At 36.8% G+C, this 24,960-nt stretch overlaps 1 protein-coding gene across 2 annotated transcripts in view; it reads right to left on the reverse strand.

Moving 5' to 3' along the window:
* Positions 1-719: 719 nt before the first annotated feature.
* Positions 720-24,960, reverse strand: part of LOC307130744 (BICD family-like cargo adapter 1) — a 28,242-nt gene continuing 4,001 nt past the window's right edge. The window contains exons 3-10 of one of the 2 annotated variants that reach the window (XM_079823875.1): positions 21,164-21,280; positions 20,744-20,890; positions 20,159-20,338; positions 15,663-15,812; positions 13,745-13,822; positions 4,527-4,627; positions 4,266-4,386; positions 720-2,501 (exon numbers count right to left, since the gene is read on the reverse strand). In XM_079823875.1, coding sequence (XP_079680001.1) covers positions 2,298-2,501; positions 4,266-4,386; positions 4,527-4,627; positions 13,745-13,822; positions 15,663-15,812; positions 20,159-20,338; positions 20,744-20,890; positions 21,164-21,280 — 1,098 coding nt within the window. In that variant the 3' untranslated portion in view covers positions 720-2,297. Of the gene's footprint in view, positions 2,502-4,265; positions 4,387-4,526; positions 4,628-13,744; positions 13,823-15,662; positions 15,816-20,158; positions 20,339-20,743; positions 20,891-21,163; positions 21,281-24,960 lie in introns of both variants that reach the window. The other variant, XM_079823874.1, reaches the window with a different exon arrangement.

The raw sequence follows: 24,960 nt of genomic DNA on the forward strand, positions 1-24,960 counted from the left end.
CGTAAAATTATTGTAGAGTCACTGTGGTGAGATGGACTTTGTAACGATGTTTTAAGTGCCTTTTATGGGTCTTGGGAGTGTAAATGTACTGAATCCCAATGGAAGCCTATCTGAAGCCTTTCTCAGCATCAGCTTTACACTAAAATATCTTCATTTGTGTCTGAAGATGAACGGAGGTCTTACGGGTGTCGAACGACATGAGGGTGAGTAATTAATGACAGAATTTTCATTTTTGGGTGAACTAACCCTTTAACTATCACAAAATTTAACGCACAGGATTGTGGGATATCAAAGGAAGCGAACGACACATCTATGATGCCTTCAAAAATTGATCAGTATTTCAGGAGACAGGAAGTGAAGCTAACATTTGATTTGGATGTGCCTTGATTCCTTCCTACCCGAAGGCAGAATTTTTAAGATTTCAGGCGCAGCCATTATCCATGATTTTTTTGTGCGTTCACATAGCAGGTACCAAAACCTTTACCAAGTTTCATACCGTTCCGATGAAGTAAAAAAAAAACAAATTTTAAATGTTAAATTACAAATGACCGAAGAGGGATATGAAGAAAGTGGCTGATGCTTGTACAGTGGGTCTGAAATAATGTACCAATGTGTATAAGCTGATCTGGTATTAGTGTTTATACAACTGATTTAAATTTTTACTTTCACTGAAGCCTGATGTGCAAATGCATTTCTCAATAAATATTCTGAAGACTGTACATAATAAAAACAATTTAATTGTACAAATCGGTCACATTGAAAAATATATAAATTACATACAAAACTAGCTTTAAAAACTGCATTAGTGATAACACACTTCTTGAGCACTCAGCAATGAACAGTGCCAGCGCACAAACACCATCGTCAAACACACCAAGGACGATAACTATAGCAATAAAGATATGGTGCTAATCCTCTAACCTATGGTTCTGATTCTCCAGCATTAAAGCGTCAGACGACTAAACTGCAGCGCGTGCATAAAATAAACAGAACAATATAATGCACTGATGTGAATGCTAATATAGTTATCTTTATGGTTATCGTTCTTGGTGTGAACAGGCAGGCCTTAAATCGTCACAATGGCACAAGTTTGAGCACTACAGGTTCTTCATATGATACGGAGCATTGAACAATGTCAGTTTTTGAAATCTTGAGCACCATCTTGAGTATTTCACTCTAGTCTACTGAAACATACTTTCATGCCCACATATTTGCAGTTCAGGTAAATGTTTCTCTCAAATAATGTTATTATATCATAATATTATTATGTGAAATGCCATTGAAATCAACAAGATCATGACCAGCATGTCATTGTATTGATTTTCTCATCACTTACATTTAGTATTTGACAGCGACAAATAAGTACCATGTAAATTAATAGTACCATTTAAATACATTTTCCACAAAATCATTTGACTGTAGGCAAGTATAAATAGCCATTTTGTATCCTGAAATAAGCCATTTCAGTATACAATCAAGTCTCACAAAAACTTTTAAAAAATATATATACATTTCTCTCCAAAGTCAATCGAAAGAAAGAAGAAATCCTATTTTGCATGAGGAAATGAAATCTTAGGAACAATAGGAATACAATCACAGCACATTCCATAACCACAACAAAAATATCTCATTCTTATAACTGTAATGAAAAAATAGGGTTTTGATTAGTAAAATAGTCATACATCATCATGATTGTTTTTTATTTAAGAATAAATGGTTTAATTTATTCTTAAATAAAAAACAATCATGATGATGTATATATACCATAACAAATCTTTATATTTCAGTCATTTTTACTGAGAGAGTAAAATGATGGTCACCTTTGACAATAATGGGAATTCAAATAGTTTACCTGGTAAGGTAAAACATCCTGATGCATTACACTGAGAATTTTGAGAGGGAAATGTGCTTGATTGTCACATTTAAGTCACAATGCAAAAAAACGAACAAAAAATAAACAGTGGTTCTAAAAAGTTTCATTATCTTCATATAAAATATTACTTTTTCTTTATTTTTTGAGTTTGGAGAGAAATGCGTTTTTGTGAAATTCGGCCGACCCTTACTGAAAAGCCACATGAATCTCCCATGTTTTCCACTTAGATTTCACATGAGATCTGTTCCAAACCCACATGCTTCCCATGTGTAAAGTACGTTTTTGCACATGTGAAATTCATGTGGTTGTAAATAAGCTTTTCTCCATGCTTTCCAACATGGTTCTAAAGTGTTTTTGGCAGTGATGGGTCATAAGTGTCTGAGGTTGTAGAGGAGCAGCCGGCGCTGGAGGCAGAGAAGCAGGTTCATTTGCTCAGTCTGAGCCAGTCTCTCCAGTGGGACAGGTTCTGCTCCGGGCTGATCTCTGATATAACGGACGGGGTAGAAGAGGGTCGTCTGGACTTACGCAGGAAAGAAAGACGACCCATCGATCTCTTCTGAGGCAGTTGCTGCTGTTCTGTCTGCTGTTGGCTCCTCAGCTGTTGATTGATGATAATCTGGATATCGTCCTGAGGGAAACACATCAATAATTCAAAAACATGATTATAAATTATAACATTTTAGAAATCTACGCATGAATGAAAGTGTATTTATTCTTTTGCACATAGTTTTTTGTATTTGTGTCTATGTGATAGCAATTTATTTAATCTCAAAAGTAGTTCCATGGCACATTAAACATCTGCATGCTTCAACTGTGAACAGCAGGGGGTGACAGAGTACCATCCCTGAACAGCCCAGATTCAGAAAACAAGCGCATGTGCAGTCATTGCAAACTTCAGAGCCCAGCACATGTGCAGAGAAAATATATATACATCTCGTGGCCATGAATTAAGAATGCATTACCTCACTTTAGTTCAATTGTGGCCACAAATTTAGATTTTGCTGCCTTGCTTTAGTAAACCGGGGCTATGTTGTAATAATTTGTTTTAGTTAAAATCAAAACGAGGAAATAAATTAGTACAACGTGGCCACGATTTAGTAAAACGAAGGAACAAATTCTTAATTTGTGGCCATTAGGGTTAGTTTTTCTCAGCTATTTTTGAATTAACTTTTAGTCTTAGTCCTGTATCAAATGCACTGTTTAGTTTTTATCACATTTAGTTCTGTTTTCGTTTAGCCAAGTTTTAGTCGATTAAATGACTGGGCATTCTAGTCTAGATTTAGTCAATGAAATCTTAGTCACATTTGCGTCATACTGCATAATGATTAAGTTGATAATCTCAATTATTTTGATCAAAATTATAATCAATTATAATGAATAGAAATGTTTTTATACATTTATTATAATATTGCACTTTTCACCTATAAGCACAAATCAAGAGAATGTCAACCCATACGCATGGTTTATTTTACCTCATCTAGCTTCCTGATTTATTATAGGCTATTTATCATAAAGGCCTACTGGATAAACAAGAAATGTCTCTCAAAAATTCTCCCAATGACTTTAATGTTTTTCTATTAAAACAACAGCAAAAAAAGACTTTGTATCGTCACACAGAGCTGCGTAAGTGCATTTATTCAGCAACCATAATCGCAAATATAGTCGAGAGATCCATGTTTGGATTTATTACAGTTAATCACTGAGAAGGTTTGATGGCAGATTTAGTCGCAGCAGACAGTGCAAGTGGCTCGTGACACCTTCGTTTAAGCAGAAAATATCAAATGGATTTTGCTGAACTCCAGCTTACTTGTTTGTCTTTATTTTCAAATCACCGGCACTTCTTCCGCAGTGTAGAGAGAGCGGTGTGCACATGGTTGCCAGATTGTGAATATTAAGTAGAACACTGGTTAGAAAACATGTTCTTTTAACAGAAAAACATCTGGCAACCGCAAACATGAAAGCTCATGGAGGCTTGTTAAAATAATGTAATGTTTTATTCAGCAAAAACAAAGAGTAATTTTGGTCAAGTTTTTATTTTTTAAGTTTATATTATTGCATGTTGATATAGTCACAGTTATCATTTAATGACATTGGTGTCGTCTCTTCATCGTCTTGTCTTAGTGCCTTAGAAAATAGGTCATCAACTAAATTTTTTTTGTCATACATTTCATTAACGCAATTAACACCATGGCCACGATATGTATGTTTTTGTCCGTAAATTATATGTGCGGAGCACTGCAGCAAACCACGCCACTGCAGAGTCATCCATATCAGTCATCCAGTCATTAATGGACAATATCCACCTTACAAAATTAATCGTAACGATTGAAAATCAATACGTGAGGACTGAGAGGTTTTGTGAGTTAACTGTTGTAATCAAACAGTTTCCTACCTGCCAGGCCTCCAGTTCCTGTGACAGCTCAAGTTTACGCTGAATGGCTTCCAGGAGTTGGTTGTTTAAACACATCATATCATGCTTAGTCCTCAGCAGCTCTGCTTCCATCGCTGTCTTCCTGCATGAGAGGAAGCCAACACTTTCTTAAAAATGCCACCTTTCTATTATACATTATATTTACATTATGTATATTTACTTTCTTTACTTTCTCACAAGCATTTAAGTAACCATAGCACCAAGTAAATGTTCAATATTTACTTTGCGATGGCATCGTCGCGGTCCTTTATGGCCTGCTGAACTACTTCCTCGTTCATAAGTCGCAGCTTGAGCTGGGAGTTTTCTGCTACGAGACGCTCATTCTGAGAGAGGATGCAAACATATTATGGTTAATATGTTAACTGATTTTGCAAATGTCTGCCTAATGGAACTAATAACGCCCTTAATGTCTCTCACAGAACACGGAAACATACACACTCTGCCCCCCAAGGCTTAAGACAGACTATAATGAATGTTTGAGCTGAGATGTTTGAACACTGGCATATCTTAAAATATGTGAGCGCCTTTGTTTTGTCTCAAAATGCAAAGCACTAATTCTGTTGTCTAAGGCACGTTTATTAAAGCTACTTAGACAGTCCTAATTAAACTAAGCCCATACGGAAATGTAATATATGACATATATGTCCCTATATCGCAAATGACGCCGTCATATATGCTAAATATAAAACAATATATTGGTATCACATATATACATATCTCTAGATATATGTTGATATAAGTTTATAACATATATACATTTTCCATATTAAATTAGTATATTGACATATATTAATACGATATATATGACTATTGTTTATATAATATTGTATGTTATGATATTATATGTCACCGATATGTTTAATTTATATATGCCCATTTATTTAAACAACATACACTGTAAAAACTAATTAGTTCAGTTTACTTAATTAAATTGTGCAAACTTGTTGCCTTAATTCAATTAAGTAAGCATTACTTAATTGCATTAAGTTGTTCTTACTTAAACCGTTTAAGTTTTGTCAACTTAATTCTATCTGGGATCTGAGGAAGTGTACTCCCAGAGTGCATTGTGGCATGAATAAATTAATTGCTTCGTTTTACTATGTTTACCTTTATTTTACTATTTGTCTTTTGTCAGTATAACCCCAATAATGAGAGCAAGTAAAATAGTAAAGGTTGTATTAATAATAAAAAATAAAAAAATAAATAAAAAAAATCCTTGTTACCATTGTTGTGTTTTGCATGCTGAATGTTGAAGTGTGTGTGTGACACACTCGAGCATGGTCAAATGATATTGTGACAAACATAGAGGGATTATATCAACTCAATTAAAAGGTTATGCCATAAATATTAGCAAAAAAAATGTTAAAAGGTCATTATTTGACATGAAAAATAGTTATGTTCTATATCATTAATGGACAAATATTACATTATATATATATATATATATATATATATATATATATATATATATATATATTACTTCCCTTGTTTTGAAATCAATTTCTTGTTGCATTGCTGCATTAATAGGAAGTTAATTACTATAATATGAATGAAGTTCCAAGTGTCCAACCAAAGGGAACACTAATCACAATTATGGAGAGAAGAAGTGGAGGAAATGAGTGATAAGTCTAGAAAAAATTGCCCCGCCTCAAAAACACTTTGCCCGTCCACTCGCTTGTTTTTTTGCTTTGGCAAAATGGTACTCAAACCAGTCAAGTAATATTTACTTGAGTTTTCTAAGTAACGAAGGCATAGCATGCAAATAGTTCAGATTACTTACTTGTTTTAAGTAAGGTCAACAAATTATTGGACATTAAGTAAAGTTTACTAAAAAAGTCTTAGTAAGAACAACTGTTGGATTTTACAGTGTACATACGTTTTATATGCCTATGGTTTCCTTATTAATTCATTCCTTCTTTTCCTTATTTGAACAGCTTGAACTTTTAACAAGTCTACACAATCCACATTTCATTTAAAAAGTTTTTTTTATATACATATATACAACCCCAAATCAGAAAAAGTTGGGACAGTATGGAAAACGCAAATTAAAAAAAAAGAAGTGATTTCTAAATTTACTTTGACTTGTATTTCATTGCAGACAATATGAACACAAAATATTTCATGTTTTGTCTGGTCAACTTCATGTCATTTGTAAATATGCATCCTTTCCTGTCATTCAGACCTGCAACACATTTCACAAAAAGTTGGGACAGGAGCAATTTAGGGCTAGTAATGAGGTAAAATGGTTAAATAATGATGTGATTTGAAACAGGTGATGTCAACAGATGATTGTAATTATGATTTGGTACAAAAGCAGCATCCAAGAACGGTCTAATCCTTTAGGAGCAAAGATGGGCCGAGGATCGCCAGTTTGCCAACAAATACGTGAGAAAATTATTGACATGTTTAAAAACAATGTTCCTCAAAGAAAGATAGGAAGAGATTTGGATATTTCACATTCAACACTGCATAACATAATTAAAAGATTCAAGGAATCTGGAGGAATTTCAGTGCGTAAAGGACAAGGGCGCAAGCCTAAGCTGAGCAACCGTGATCGGTGATCCAGAAATTTCCTGGAACCACCAGGGGCCAACTAGGGGTAGCTATAAATCAAAAGATCACTGAGCTGAGGACATCCAAAAAAACTCTAACTTAAAAAAAATTACAGGCTGTATCATATACCTGTTGGTGGATTTTCATGTTCTGTGCTGTTTTATTTGTTACTTGTTTTGTTGTAATATTGTATTTATATATAATAAAGTTGTGTGTTCAGTAGTTTTCTAATTTTGCGCAGCTTAATTTTTCTTTTTATATTAAAACTGTTTTAATAAAGTTCATGTTAATGTCATTTATATATTCCATATACATTTATCAAAAATATATTTTATATATTTCATTTTAAATGTAAAATATATAATAAGACTATATAAAAACATATTAGGGACATATATGTAACATGTATGCAAGCAATATGCTATGCATATATGTGTAGTTTGTATATTGAACATATATAGTAGTGTTTCTCAACGGGGGCGGTACCGCCCCCCAGGGGGCGTTCAGAGCACAACGGGGGGCGTTGGAAGCAAGATTCTTGAAAGGGGGGCGTTCAGGTGTTCCTGGGGGGCGTTCACAAGTTTATACCAAAGATCCTATGCAAAGATCCAGGCAAGACAAAATTAAACATGTATGCTAATTACTTGCAAAGTAATGCCTACCACATTATAAAATCTGCCTGTTTAATGCGACGTAAACTATATAGTTTATTTTACAATGACTAAAGCGCTCAATCCGGTGGTGGCTATCCAGCGCTGACTGGAATCACGCAGCGGAGGAATGGGAAGTTGACAAGCCATTAAAAAAGTATTGACTTAAGAACCACAATAAATCATGTTCATATTCACTCCGGTGATGAATTTTTTTTGTATAAAGGTAAAACTTTTAAATTTTTAGGCATTAATCAATGCAATGCCTAATGCCAAAATTTTTTTCTTAAAAGCCCTATTCGCACGGGATTTATTGCCTGGTGACCTCTAGCCATTTGTAATAATTGCGGAGGTTGTTTGTGATCTTAATCCAGTGCGAATCGGCCATGTCTGTAATTTATAAAATTACCCCGCGAATGACCTACCATATTCCGCCGAACACACCCTGTGATAATATTAGTCCTATGCGAATCGCCATCTCTGTGATTTGGCCAGGATTTGGAGGGTCGTATATAACTTTTGCAAGGTTTTTGTTTCCTGTGCGCATTTGTATCCACATTTCGCGAAGAACGAAGGCTGCATTCATAACGCACACCGTTATAAATCCCTGTGCGGCTGTGCACATTATACTTTCACTTTAGAATTAGAGCCAATTTGGGAGCGAATTGCTTGAAAGGTGTGTTCAATATTATTATTAATGAAAAACACAAAAACAGAACAATACAATGACAAGCTCGCTTAAATGGGTGCTTTTACATTTAGCTTTAATCTTCTGCATTCATATTGTCAGTTCCTCACTCTTGTGATAAATGAAATCTCCAGCAGCTGGTCTGTGCTCAGTTCAGTTTTTAATTGTAACTTCTGTTCTCTAACTGAACTATTTTTATTACTAGGTTATACAAAATCAAAACGACGGTGGAAAAGTGATGTAACCGGTGTAACACCGACTATCGCAACCAGAGGCGAACCAACATTGAGTGGGGGCCCCAGGCAAAGTTAATCAATGAGGCCCTATTTAAAAAAAATAATAATACAGCCTATCTTCGTTATCTAATTTTACAACATACAAAAAGTAGTCAAAACACATAAAACCAATATATATATATTTTTTTTTATATAAAAAAAAAACTAAATAAAGTGCTTTTGTTTAATTAACAAAATGTCAATCTTCATCTTCATAAGAGAAGATACAATACAATATCTTCAAAATACAGTACAACCTTCATATTTATAACCAATTGTCACCTTAAAAACGGTGCTTTGTGTGGTGGTGACAGGAACAAGAAATTATCCAACATATAGAAATATGGTTATCATTTTAATCACTTTATTTTATTAGTTTATCAACTAGCCTATGTTAACTCAAACTAATTTAATGTAGAAGAGCTGGATATACTTATTAGCCTACTAATTAAATAGTGCACATTTATATTAGACTAATTTAATTAGGCTGCTTAAATATATAAGCTGGGTTCATGGAAGCGGCGCACACGCTTAAAGCTTGAGAAAAAACACTGGCAAAAGTAATGATTATAAATGTGTCAGAAAAAAATAACAAGGAGCCATTTTATTTGTTTATTATTAAACTAGTATTTTCTGAGTCAGTGTCGGCTGGAGAGATGAAGTTGACGATGCCGCCTCTCCGCTGCGCCTTGTGGACGCGCCTTTAGAGAGAAATGCACTTTTCATACGGATTACAACCAGAGAATATTTGTTTTCGATTTGAATTTGTTCGTTTAAAAGTAGACATTTCAAGCTTTCAGGCTAGATATATTTCTCATATATATGTGAGGCAAGAAGCCTGATACGCTTAGTTTCGGTTCATTTATGAGATGCGCTGCAGACGAAAGAAAGCACGCGTCCTGTTTGCTTTCTTTATTTTATCTATTTTAACTATTTGTTAGAGCGAGCGGCCAAGCCAAACGGATAAGTTCTCTTCATGCTTAACAAATCAAATCATGCATTTTATACAGTTTGAAGAAGGAGAGGAGGTGGCGAAAGCATTGCCTCAAAGCACTGCCCTGTTGCGACGCCTCTGATCGCAACAAGCCTAGATAACATAACAGCACGTGGTAAGGAACTGTTGTTTTATGATACATCATATGATACAGCTAAATCTATAACGAAAAAAAAAACATTTATAAGTATTGACATCATATCCGGGAGATAAGTCAGTAAATACGAATAAAATCACACACTTTGCTTATCCTGTGCGAATGCATCCTGTGCGTAATTTCTAAATCACACGAGGTCCCCAGAAATACTAATCCCGTGCGAATAGGGCTAGTTCACCAAGTAGCCTAATTCACTGGTCAGGCATTATTGTTAACTCGCAAGACTGTAAGGAGAAAATGACAGTTTGACACTGTAATAACATTTAGGTAATGTATTAATTCCACCGTCACATCTGAGCGCAAAACGCTGCGTGGATAGTAGCTTATCAAGATAGTTAAAAAATAATTAATACTACAATAATTTAACGGTTCCTGTGTGTTTATTCTTGCTAGAAGCTTTTGTTTTTATTTTACTGATCATGAACACGAATTAATCATGACAAACCAAATTAGTTTTAATTTGTAGACTATTAATTAGGCTATAGCCTACCATTGATGAAAGCTGATACCAAGGAATTTAGGCCTATAATTATAATATTTATTTTATTCATGAAAAATCATGATTATATAATTTTTTTATTGAAAGTAGCCCTAAGGTTAATGATTAGAACCCTGTGAAATCCATTAATAAATAAATACAAATATATATATATAAAATTTTGTTTTAATTTTTCCCCCTAATTCCATCTTAATTTTTCTGGATTCCATTTTTTGGACTCCATTTTAATGGTTAAATATATTTTTAGTAATAAAAAAAGCATGTCTAATTAATTTAAATAATGAAACCTATCAATTTTGCAAAAATTACATCTTTAGAGCCTTATGAAATAGCCTGTTTTCCCCCATCCAATTCCGTTTCATTTTTCAAATTCTGTTTTCAAATCAAATGAAGACATGAAATATTAATTTAATTTAAATTTTATTCATATGAAATTAAACAGTTTTTTGTCAACGTGCTGCACTGAGCTTTATTGATAAAATTAAAACATGGAAGAGAACGTGATAATTCCTTAAAAATATAAGTTTTGATAATATTTTATTAGTAGTATTATTGCATTGAGACTTGTCTAAATTTTACTGTATAACAGTAATATATTTCTGTCAAATTAAACCGAACTTTTATTTTGACGGGTGGCCGTTTTCTCAAATGAACGGTAAAACGGGAAAAATGTTCAAGAAGTTCCTCTCAGAGCGGCTTGAAGATGAAGTTCATGTCAGGCTACAGAGGCTGAAAACACAGCGAGTGCTTCAGTGTGTGTGAGAACCCGCATAATAAAACCTAAGTGCAAACATTACCGCTTTGTACACACACATATGTTGGTGCAACAACATTATGGGGACTCTCCATAGGCGTAATGATTTTTATACCGTACAAACTGTATTTTCTATCCCCCCACCCATAAACCCAACCATCACAGGAAACATTCTGCATTTTTACATTTTTAATAAAACATTGTTTAGTATGTTTTTAAAGCGATTTGATTTACAGGGACATTTAGAATGTCCTCATAAACCACTTTGATGTTGTAATACCAGTGTAATTGGTAAATGTCATTATACAAATTTGTGTCCTCATAAATCACATAAACAAGCACACACCGACACACACACACACACCATGTCCCCCCACCAGTAATAATGGTGGTAGATATTTCATTTACAGTGAGTATGACAAACGAGAAGAAAGCAAGAATAGAGGAGAGAGGGAGAAGGAAAACGATGGTTTTGGGAAACGAAGCCCAGTTCAGTTCGACAAAGGTCATTGGACAGGTTGGCCAACCATGTATGGAGGTGTGTGCAGGAGAGAAGGGGGAGACAACGACTTGTCTGGCAGCATTCAATGCAGAAGGCAGAAGTTTGTTTAATGCAGTTTAAATTTATGTGGCTACATAAAATTAAAATTGATGATAAATCACTATTTCCCTTTCCAGTTTGACTGGCCCATTGGTTACCTGAAACAGCGGCCCATTTTACCTGAAACAGCGACCCATAATTAAATAATTATATATTTTTTACATAATTTCAACACAACATTATCAAAAACAGTGATTAATAATCATAAAAACACATGGAAAAGGCATATATGGTATTGTATTATTGTCCCAAGCGATTTACCAAAAAGTGGCCCAATTTAGCTGATATCACCCTACAAAAAAAGTTACGGATTTAATAATAATATTAATAATAAGGACAATAATATTGTGAATAATATACATATTATTATTATTACAACAGAATAATAATTAGCATACATAGCTCTTTTTTGGTTGGTGTGTGTGTATGTGTGTGTGTGTGTGTGGAGAGGTGGGTGGGTGGGGGGGGGGGGGGGGGGGGGGGGGCGTTAAGGGACCTCGATAATGGATAGGGGGCGCTGGCCCAAAAAAGGTTGAGAACCACTGATATATACAAAGAAATATCATGTATATTGATAATTATATATGTGACATATATAAAATACTGTATTATACATAAATAAAATATATGGGCTAGTTTTATATGTCAATATATGAAATTGTTCCATTTTCTGATAGGTTTTATATATGGGCAGATATATATGTACAATATGTTTTCACTTTCTATGTGGATATATGTAATATATGTATATTTCATATATGTACATATATTACATTTCCGTATGGGAAGGCCTAATCCTGGCTTAATCTAAGCCCTGTCTGTGAAACCAGGCCTGTTTTTGCTCTACTTGCTTGCATTTAAGCTTAACTCAATGATCAAAATGTTTTTAAAGTAATGAGAAACATTTTAAATATTTTTCCTGGTTGTGTACAGATGAAAAAAAAAAAGTGTGGTTACAGCAAGTTGTTTAGAAACAGACAATCACTCTTAGGCCTGGTTTCACAGACGGGGTTTAGAGTTTTCACACCTGAGCTTTTGTTTCAGAACCTGGTGTGTGTTTTCTCCCTTTGTTCGGTTCGTTTCGGCATATGTGAACACAGCAATCAGGTTTCAGATCCGCACCAAAACACTCTGTGATGGTACGCTTGAGGTATGAAAGCAATCTGACCAAACGGACCAGCAAACCAAATGGTATTATAATTCATAATGGGAAATATGCTATATAAATAGCAGTAGTGTCTGATTCTGTTGAAATCCAAAAGAGCACCTCTTCTTCTTAACATGTGTAACTGCACTAATGAAGCCTTGATTCCTGCTCTAGCTGCATTATAACATTCATATAGTGTTTGCGTGTCTTGACACAGTTAACCTCTAGACAGCGCTGGGAGATTCAGAGAGAGTGCTTGAATTTGCTGCAGTATTAATACAAATGTAGTATATAATTTAACAGCGGGAATGACGGCTACCTTCATATATAAATGTACCTTAGAAGAAAACATACTGGTGTGCATCTTGAGACAAAACAATGGCAGTTACATATTTTAAGATATGTCAGTGCAAGTTTCTTTCAGTTAACATGAATCATGCATTTTAGTCTGGGACTAGGCTTAAACCTTGTCTGTGAAACCAGGGGTTAAACTAGGATTGTGCCTCATTAAATATTGATGACCTTTCAGTTGTAAAAAAAAAAAAAATTCAGCATGTGTTAACTTGTCCAATCAATGTTAAAAATCTTGTAAATATGCACATTAAAAATGCTAACCAAAAACTTGAAAACTGCTGACCCAGGACAGACTTTAACCCTAAGGCAAAGTATGAACAGTGTAAAACACAGAACAAGATAAGCCAGGATTATTTTTAATGGTGGGTTTAAAGGTGAAGCGTTTCATTTAGATGGGGTGAAAGTGTTTTATGCAATTGATCATTTTAGCCAGAAATTACACGTTTCACCTTTATCCATTTAAAGCGTAAAAAGCCCAAACGAGAGTCAGTGAGGATTAGTTTTACATGCCTTGCCATGTAACATTCTTCTCTTCCTGAAAATGTATCTCGCAACAAATTCAACAATTGACTGCATTTGTTAAATGTCTTAATTCAGCTGAGAATCCCAGCAAGAAAAGCAGTGAATCTTTGTACAAAAATTCCTCAGGCTTTGCAAGGCCCTCCAAACAATGGTCCCATTTTTAAGAAACAGACCCCAGGTCAGTGACAGTGGTATCGGGCTGTTATTGGCTGTGGCTGAAAGCTGGAATGCATGAATAAATGTTACCTGATCCTGTAGCTCCTGTATCTGGATGACATTCTCACAAGGATCGCTCACCGGTCCCACAATGGACTTCCTCATCTCCTGCAGACACAAATGATACAGGAGCATTCAGTGCTGCATGGTTAGCCCGGGACAATTTGTGAAGTGTCGTCTTTGTTAGGCCTTGATGGCAGGGTGTATCTCTCTACAGCATCAGTATCATGTAACGTAAATAAACGACCCTCTGTTCCATCTCTCCCACTTTTTCTCTCTCTCAGTCTTTACCTCTGGCTACATTTGAGGCTTCATTGATCCCCACTGAACACACCCCAACCTGAACTCTGATGCAGGTCCCACTTCAATGCACACACTGGCCCAAACTAGCAATATAATGCATCAATAGCCTGGTTGGAATTTTATTTTTTCTCCATTAATAACACACACACACACACACGTTGGGTTTTCATGTTTTATGGGGACTTTCCATAGGCGTAATGGTTTTTATACCGTACAAACTGTATATTTTATCCCCCTACACTACCCCTACCCCTAAACCTACCCATCACAGGAGACATTCTGCATTTTTACATTTTCAAAAAACATCACTTAGTTTGATTTATAAGATGTTTTCCTCATGGGGACCAAAAAATGTCCCCACAAGGACGAGGATTTCGGATATTGCCATCTGTGGGGACATTTTGTCCCCATTACGTAGGGATTACCAGTCCACACACACACACACACACACACACACACACACACACACACACACACACACACACACACACACACACACACACACACACACACACACACACACACACACACACACACACACACACACACACACACACACACACACACACTTAAGCAATTACTGATGCAAACTGACAGTAAATAATATATATTCTGATATCCTGTCCATTCATAATGGGCGAATCTCACAAAAGCAGGTCCAGGTACAAGCAAGTAAAATAAATGTGTTGCATGTTTATTTTACCATAATATTTTTAACATTATTTTCATAAACTAGTTCATTTTAGGTCAAATATTAGTCATTCTCTTTATACTGATGCTGAATTAACTATTAAATAGATCATAAATGTAATACATTTTTTGCACTGGAAAGAAAATCCCACAATGCATCATTGTCTTTAAGCAAAGAAATTATGCTAAAGCCTCCCCCCCTTTTGACTGAATGAATATGGAATACGAAAGGAATATGATCCGGGAACGTTCTGGACAGGTTACGTAAGATTCATTCATTGACAAATCTTTTTACAAGCCATGAGGCCAAATAAAAATAACTGATATGGTCTGAATATTTAGAGTAGTGGCCAAAAGGGATTTTCCAGCACAGGAAATTAAATATATTAACCCTTTATTAAAGTATTATTAAAAATTTGTCAAAGATTATGTAAGCATATTGCATAGTTGTGCTTGGAGTCGATTGTTTTATATGTGATAACGCAAGGAAACATGCCTAATTGTAAGAAATTATGAACACATGCAAAAACAAGAGAGAACCAACAAAATAATAATAACTGACTATGTTGTAGTCAAAGTATGACTTTCCCTGAGTGCTTTTTGTTTTTCTATGCATTTTTGCAAAGTAAAATAAAACCTGTAGCTGTAGTTTGCCTTTTTTGCCAAATAATTTTGTCAGCTAAATGATAAATGCCTTAACCAATTTAGTGTTTTGTTCTTCCCTTGTATTTAATTTATTTTTCATTTTTCTCAAAATTTGATAGTTTAATCAAACTTTTAGGGACGTTAAAAACTTTTGCCCACTACTGTATGCTTGAGAATGTGAATTATTGTTGTTGAAATGGGAGACAGTGGGAAGTCTAAATACTCCAGGAAAGATGACATGTTATGTGCAGTGCATTATATGTCAGCTTCTGTTACGCTTCACTGTGTGTTCCATATAAAGCAACTTTACCTGTAGTGTGTCACTCTGTGCTATCCATTGTGCTGCATGTTTCAATTGTCCCAGCATGCCCTGCAGGCTGTCATCTGAGTTCTCTTCAGCCTCTGATCTGAAGGCCACAGGTCTTAGCAATTCCAGGATGTAGTGCACCTCCCGAGTGACCTGCTAGGCAAGGGTAGATAGATGTTCAGGAGTGCCCAAATATCAAATTGGCATAAATGTATTGTAAATATCTTATGTGTATTTAGCATTGTTTCAAAACCAGGTGAGCACCGCCACATACCACACTAATAGTGTACCTCAGATTAAAGTACACACAAGAGCCTATAGACTCAATTTGAATTCAAAAGTAATGACACTGTACACCAATAAGCATACAAATACATCCTGTAGCACACAAATTTTGGGGAAAACAATACATTTTTAATTTGCATTTGCATATACTTTTCAGGCCTCATCATTACCCACGGCTTTTGAATCTTAAGGGAGTCTCACATTCAACGTATCTGTCGGATGACCCCTTGGCATTAACATGCATTTTCTATCTGGATAGTGCCTGGATATTTTTTAGAAGGATTGCATTTACACCTTCACTCCAATCTGTCTCTGGTGCAGCTGGATAGAGATCCGATCACACTCTATCACTTCTCAACCAATAAGCTGGAGTGGGATGGGCGTTCTGCCGCACTATGTCTGCCTTTGCATCATCCAGGCAGATGCTGCACACTGGTGGTGGTTGAGGACATTCCACTTGCCCAAACCATAAATTAGTATTATTATTTTTCACTAAATGTGGTCAGAATCCATACCAGACCACATCTGAATGTGCTGAACAGCTGCTGCTTTTCTGGTGTGTGAGCGGCTTTAGAGGAAGACAATATAGACTGCATGGAATAGTTGTTACCCTGTTGGACTAATTAAGTGAAATAGTGAAGGCAAAAATATGATTGAATGTGGTCAAAAGATTACTATAGAAATGGTGACCTGTTACACTGTTCCTTGTACATGTATTAAAGGGATAGCTCACCCCAAAACATTTTTCAAGCCGTCCTAGGTATATATGACTTTCTTCTTTCAGAAGAATACAATCGGAGTTATATTAAAAAATGTCCTGGCTCTTCCAAGCTTTATAATGGCAGTGAATGGCAGCCCAAAATTTGAAACTCCACACGGCTCCGGGGGTTAATAAAGCAAGTTATGTTTTATTTCGTGAGTTGAATACAGAAGGCGGTCAGCCGGAAGCTAGATATTTTACATTAAAACGTGTTCAAAATGGATGTTTGTCTGATAAAAACCAAACGATTTGCTTCAGAAGGTCTATATTAAAGTGTTAGTTCACCCAAAAATGTAAATTCTGTCATTAATTCCTCACCCTCATGTTGTTCCAAACCCGTAAGACCTTCGTTCATCTTCAGAACACAAATGAAGATATTTTTTATGAAATCCGAGAGCTTTCTGACCCCTCCATAGACAGCAAATTAATTAACACTTTCAAGGCCCAGAAAGGCAATAAAGACATCGTTAAAACTTAATCTGCAACGAAATTGTTGAATAAAGTAATTATTTTTGTATGATTTTGCGCACAAAAATCATTCTCGACACTTCATTACATTAAGGTTGAACCACTGGAGTCACATGGGCTATTTTAACGATGTCTTTATTGCCTTTCAGGGCCTTGAAATTGTTAATTAATTTGCTGTCTATGGAGGGGTCAGAGAGCTCTAGGATTTCATAAAAAATATCTTCATTTGTGTTCTGAAGATGAACGAAGGACAGAATTTTTATTTTTGGGTGAACTAACCCTTTAACCCCCCAGAGCCGTGTGGAGTACTTTTATAATGGATGAATGCACTTTTTTGGGCTTCAAATTCTGCCATTCATGGCCATTATAAAACTTGGATTAGCCAGGATATGTTTTAAAGGGGTGGTAAACCACGATTTCACTATTCTAACTTTAGCTAGCGTGTAATGTTGCTGCTTGAGCATAAACAACATCTGCAAAGTTACAACGTTCAAAGTTTAAAGCAAAGGGAGATATTTGCTTTTAAAGAAATCAGTTTCTAAGAACTACAGCAAACGGCCAGTAGGCGACTACACACATTCCTCCAGGGTTGGTGACATCAACAGGCTGAATATTTACATAAACCCCTCCTCCGAGAATATTAAATAAGGGGGGGTGAGGCCATTTTGTATCGCGGCGCTGTTGTGGTATAGTTAGGCTGGAGTGTTGTTGCCGCGATGCCAAGGAAACGCTGTTATTTCCATCCGGATTGCAGGTCTGGGGTACTTGCTCTGTTCAGCCTTCCTTGGGACGGGGGTGCGTTGCAGTGCGTTTAACATACAGCATGTTATATGCACGTGTGTTTGAGACGGGGAACAGGCGCGCGCAGGGCTCCCTGCAGCACATCTAACAGAGGAAAACATCCACCGTCTTCGCGATTTCAATGCCGGATTTGCACAACGTCAGCTGCGTGAAAAAAACACTGCCAGTGCGTGGATGCACGACGCGCGCGCTGCACATTTCACGGAGGAAAACTTCCACAAACTTCGCGAGTTCAATACAGGATATGCACAACGGCTTGTCCTGAAAGCTGGATTTACAAACAGAAGCTGTTTACGGGCCACAACCTGTAAGTCTGATTTATATTTCAGCAATGTGTTTTCCTGTAATAGGTTGTAGCAAGGAAGTAAACAGATGACAGCGCTGTTCTGCAAACCAGTCTGTTAAATGCTCATTCATACTTAAGGCCCATTTATACTTCTGCGTCGAGAGAACGCCGTAGTGTACGCCATAGGCTACGCGCGTAGCCGACGCCGTCGTGAGCATTTATACTTCTGCGCTGTTGTCTGCGTCAATGTGCAATTCCACATGCAGACGCTAGTAGGCAGTGTCCTCGGGCATGTTGGTGTAATCAAGACAACAGCCGAAGAAGAAGCAGTTTGTTGTGTAGAATGTGTGCATTCATGTCGGCATCAGCAGCAGTGAGAGAGCGGCTTTTCTTGCAGCTTGAGTTGTTGTATCTAATACAAATTAAGCATCTCTAGTTGATTAGTAAAGTTAAATAAGGCGATCTTTCGCTGGAATGTGTTTGTGAAATCATGCAGAGCTCGTGGCCGCTGTTTTCAGCAGCGGTGGCTCGAGCAATCGATTGCTGTTGCGGAGACTTCATTCACGAAATATACCCTAATGTGTCCCTGTTCTTGATATACAATTACTGATTAACATCTTTGGTTTTAATGAGAAAATAAATAAACTATACTCGGCGGATCTATGTATTTATTTACTACCATAAAGAATCGCTGGACTGCAAAATATTGTGTTATAGCAGTCGTAAGGAACTATCATCCAATTTCTTGACACACACACACTCCTATCGCAGATTTTTTTATTTATTTATTGACCTGAGGGAAGGGTTCTGGCAGACCAATCACAGCGCTTGCGGTCCGCTTAGAATTGACGCATTGTTACATTTTTGGAGAGGTGCGCGTCAGGCTACGGCGTAGGGTACGGCGTATCCAACGCGTCTATGCGTAGGGTATGCCGTACCCTCTGCGTGCACTCGACGCAGAAGTATAAATTGGCCTTTAACGTTATCCGACGAACACCTAACGTTACAAACACTAACGTTAAAATCTCAACAGCGAACCTGGCATTAGTGTAAATGATTCTTTGATTAGAGCTTTTATGTATTGTTTATCTACAGGCATGCTAAACATGGTTCTGTGTGTGATTTGGCTAACTTACTAGTTAAAGCCAGTGCTTAGTGTTCGTTTTGGGTTAGTTCTTGCGACAGATATTTGGCTATAATCGTTCTAAAAATACAAAAGTTAAAGTGCCATTCAGTAGCGATCATTATAGATCCGCAGTCTTTACTCTTGAGGACTGAACAGGTTCTGCTCGATCATCTTCACTCAAATGTTCTGGGTCTGATTCGGGCTCATATGGTTTTATTGACGCCGTTGTTTCTAATACTGACCAAAGCACAGCCTCCGGTAAAGGTAAGGGGCGTGACGTTTCCGACAAACGTGCACTAGGCGGTTAGCGAATCACAACACACTGGGCCAGCTAACCAATCTGAGCCCATCGCGTATTTTTGAGGGACTGGCTTCATACAACCCGGAAAGCATCAGAACGTTTTACAAGGAGGGACAGAGCAGTGTAGAATAAAGGTCAAATATATGAAAAATAAGGCAATTTTTTTTAAAACGAAGCATGAACACATGTTACAGTGCACCCCACAAACACAGTCAAGCCTTCAAAAGAATGTGTTTTACCACCCCTTTAATATAACTCTTATTGTATTCGTCTGAAAGAAGAATGTCATATACACCTAGGATGACATGAAGGTGAGCAAATCATGGGGAAATTTTCATTTTTGGGTGAACTATCCCTTTCATTTTAACCAGGCCCATGTAAAATTAGCTTGCAATATCCCGTAACACATTTATTCGAAAGTAGAGTGTGGTACAATCTGGCATTATCAGGTTACAACAGTTCAGTGTATCACCTGTTCTTTGTCCAGGCTCCAGGCTGCAGTCTCCAGATTGTTTTCAAGCTCAGACAGTAAAGATGTGTCATTGTGACTTTTCTCCTGAAGGGCCACTTCCTCCTGCAGCTCCTCGACCTGAGACTGCAGCTCATGTGCCCAAGAACGAGCCCCATCCACTTCTCGCCAGGCCTCTGCCAGCTGAGACAGAGAAAAAAAATATTATTACTCATGTAGGTTAAGTAATGTGCACATTATTTTTTAGAAAGAGACAATATTTGACCCTGAAATAGGCATATGTTTACATTTATGAGGGCATATTTTTCCTAACTGTATAAAAACAAAACAAACATTTTGCCACTTTTGGTGTAATTATTTCCTCAAGCCCTGGTTGATTTCTCATCCTATCAGCATTTGAGAATGTTTGTCATCTCTCGATCATGTGACTACACTTTCCCCTATCATGAGAACTGTACTGAAACTTTAAGACAGAAAGCCTGAACCACGAGATTCCAGTTGCACATTCAGGCAACAGTTTCCTGCCTTATTAGTTAACATTAAGCATTTGCTTGAGTATGTGTGAGTGTGTTGAGTGAGCGACCAAACCTGTTGTATGTGTGTGTGACTCTGTTGTTCCTGTAAATCCAGGCGTTTGTGTAGTGAGGACACACTATCTTTAAATTCCTCATTCTCGTGACAAGTCATCTTCAAGCGCTGTTCAAGTGTTTGCTCCCGTTGCGTGAGCCGTGCTACCTGAACATACACACACACACACACACACACAATTATCACAACATTATTATAATCCTTGAATGGAAGAGCAGGCTTGAGCGTGGTGTCAAATGCCAGAAAGACAAACAGAGTGATACAACAGTGAAAGCACTCTTAGAACAAACAAACTTGAGGTCCGGAATGAACAGTTATATAATATTTAATAAATAAGCATGCATGGAAAGCCGCAGAATCAGTGTTGGACTATTTTTTGGAGTATATATTCAAGTGTGTAAGTATGGGACTGTTTCTCACCTGTTCTCTAAGAGCATTGATGATTTCTTCATCCTGGGGTCTGGCATGCCCTCTTTCTCTCATTTCCTGTTTTAGTCTTTGAAGCTCGCTGGTCATTGTTTGCTCCACTTCCATACCCTAAACATACACAACACAGCTCACTTATCAAAAACCCCAGTGTGTTTGAACAACAAAGCTCATTGGCAGCCTTCAAATACATGCAGTGTGTTCACAAATCAAATGGGCTGATATTTTTATTATGATGTTTTTCCACTAAGGAATGTGTCCCATTTTCATAATGAAAAGGAGTTACGTTCGCTTGATAAGAGCTAAACAAAAGCCTGCACTGGGCATTCGGAGGCCTGTGGTGACAAACCTGAATCAGCAGATAACTAGACAGCCCTCAACGTTCCTCACACACGCTCAGAACCAGATCAAAGAGCCACATGACAGATGCGGCTTGGCATCTTGGTCTTGGCAGAGGCATCATCCTCATGCTAGATAGTCACTGTGAGTGTGTATGGGACGGGGGTGGGGAATGACCCCACGCCCAACAGCATATGGAGGGGTGGCAAGAGGTCTTGGTTCAATGAGACTCAACTACCAACCACCAAACGGTTAGTGGTCCCTTGAGGGAAAGGCTATTCAGGACTGGAGATAAAGCTAACGTGCTATTATGTTAACCAGCGCAGGTCCAGCCCCTGTAGCACTCAATAACGCTCCTGCCAGCTGATGCCCCAAGCCAGACCATCGCATTCTTGACAAAGCTTATCAATCTCCTGTGGCGTCTCCAAACGAATACATCTCTGTTTATTACTTAATCAGATCGTGTCACAGCCTTTACTGAATGGACTACTAACAGTCGAAAATCAACACTAAAGAACTAAAGTAATATTATTTTTTTTACAGATGTGGTCAAAAGAGTAAATTTGTTCAAACTAAAAAATCTGAAGAAAAACCAAGAAGAAAAATCAAGGAACAACTAATTGTTGCGCACAACTCTGGAAGCAACTTTATGTACATTGTTGAAATCTGTGCATGAATTTGAAGGCTCCCTCCTCAAGACCTATTTGTGACCCTGGACCACAAAATCATGTGTCATTAGGGTAATTTTTTTTTTAAATTGAGATTCTGAAAGCTGAATAAATAAGCTTTCCATTGATGTATGGTTTGTTAGGATAGGACTGTACTAAATATTTGGCAGAGATACAACTATTTGAAAATCTGGAATCTGAGGGTGCAAAAAATCTAGAAAATTGCCTTTAAAGTTGTCCAAATGAAATCCTTAGCAATGCATATTACTACTAATAATACATTTTAAATATATTTACAGTAGAAAATTTAAAAAATATCTTCATGGAACATGATCTTTATTTAATATCCTTATGATTTTTGGCATAAAAGAAAAATCGATAATTTTGAACCATTAAATGGAATTGTTGGCTATTGCCACAAATATACCCGTGCGACTGGTTTTGTGCTCCATGGTCACATTTATTAAAGAACGATAATTTTTTTCGAAAGTTAGATCGCTGCATATAACCAATTTAATTCCATTGATGGTGTTTGTCTGGTGGGATGCATCATTATTGCTGCTCATACAGGTGTTAAACTTGAACGATACCTCAAATCATGCAGTCTGTTGAGGGTAGGTGTGGCATTACGTAAGACTGGTCCACCTCACAGCAGGTGACTGGAGAACAGCACAAGTGTGAATGATTTACAAAGTCATGCTGTTAAACTGTGACTGATTTGCTGAATCAGAGTTCACCTATTTTAAGGTGAATTCAAAGTGTGCAGAAGAAACATGCATTACTTTAGGGTTTATGTTCATATGAATACCCTTGTTTATTGTCCCATAAGTAACAACAGCACAATTAAAATTGATGTTCGATCAAATCTAAGTATTAGTAAAACTGTCAGAAGACCCACCACCTGAGAGAAACCTAGCATCCTGCAAGCGTGTTTGAGCATCCTGAGAGGTTTACTCTCTCGAACAGGAAGACACAGCTTTCCTGGAAAAACAAATGCTTGTTTTGAGCCTTCTCTGTAAACAACTAGGGGAGGCCGATTTCCTCTAAATTACCCTGTATTCTCCTGACAGTGCTTCTGTACGCCTCTCTACTCTACTGTTCGGTACTAAGAGTATGTAATACACAGTAACACCAGAAAGTATACGGAATACTTACAAACACACATTTAACCTAAACTAATCCAAACCCTCACACAAGCTTCCTTTTTTTTTTAAGTTGAAATTGTACTGTCTTTGTGGGGACACTAGTCCACACAGACAGGCACACAAGTTTACTTTTGTCTCAAAAAGTATAGCTTAAATACTCACCAATCATGGGCTGTTTACCATAACTGACAAAAGCACATCTGCAACCGAACCATAAAAGTCGCTTATCTAGAACTCCACTGAAGACAACATTCAAGAGCAGTTAAAAAAAGAGCGTATACATGGAGGGAGCCGCAGTGGAATGAGTAAGACACACTTCCTCTTCCTTCAGAGCAAGACAGGATACATACAGTAAACATCAGTATTTCCTGAACTTTGACTTCTTGGAAAAATATTGTCATCTACATCTACTTCAGTCGACTGACGTCAAGTGTGGAGAACAGTGGGACAGTATGAGTTAGCCATTCCTCCAGTCCAAACTGACAACAACACATGACTACACACACAACAGAACACAGCCCTAGTGTTTTGGCATGTCTGTCATACAAAACTGATTAAATGTCATGTACAGCTTTATAAATAAGCTCATGAGTTTGAACTGGGAATCCTGGCAAGTGTGCAAACACATAAAAAAAAAACCCTGACCTTGAGCATAACAAACCTGCGAGATTAGATACCAGCCCAATGTGAGAGCAACGTGTGTGAATGAGTCAACAGGAGCAGGTGGATCTAAATTTAGGTTTTCTTTGTATTACAGTAATATATTACTGTGGGGGATGCACAATATATTGGACACCATATCAACATCGGCTGATTTATGTTAATTTTTAATGTTATCGTTATAGAGACGATACAAAAATGTGGCCGATATCTTAAAGCCGATAGATAATGGATTATTTCCTTCAGATGAGACACTTCAGATGTGCACTGGTCGCCATGGTGGTTTTAAATTGCTTGAAATATGATTGGAATCACTTCAAAAAGGAAAATACAGTACAAAATACAGCGCAACGCAAGTCTGTCATATAGACTACATAAAATAATAATGAGAACACAACTGTTAACCCTTTAAGCACTGAAGGCATTTTTAGAGGAGTTTTTTTAAGTCATTTCATTTGGACATCCTCATGCTGAGAAACTGCTGAGAAAAGACAAAAAAGGGTGCTCAAGGGAAATTTTACATATCTTTCTTATTTGACATGCAATAACTTGACATAAACATGACATAAATGCTGCATCCGTATATTATTTACATATGGGTCTTACAGGTCTTCATGTACAAAACCTTGCTTAAATTACAGGGTCAAATCCCAAAACACATAATGTTTGTTGTATTCTACTCCGAGACTTTTCAAATGACATATGACACATGATTATCTGAGCTGTATGATGTTTTCGACATACAACTGGTTGACATTTTTTTGTTTTGTTTTTTAATCAGGCTCTCAAAGGTCAATATATTGGGTATCGCCTTTCAAATAAAAATAATTATTGGTTATCAGTATCTGCCAAAATTTAATATCAGTACACAGTACAAAAAAAGTATTTCATAAATTATGAATTTATTTTTATATTTATCAGCAAATACCTCGGCACTACTTAGAAGTTAATTAAATTGGCTAAATGCATTGTAAAGTTC

The sequence above is a fragment of the Gobio gobio genome (assembly GCF_949357685.1).
Source record: "Gobio gobio genome assembly, chromosome: 8".
NCBI lineage: Eukaryota > Metazoa > Chordata > Actinopteri > Cypriniformes > Gobionidae > Gobio > Gobio gobio.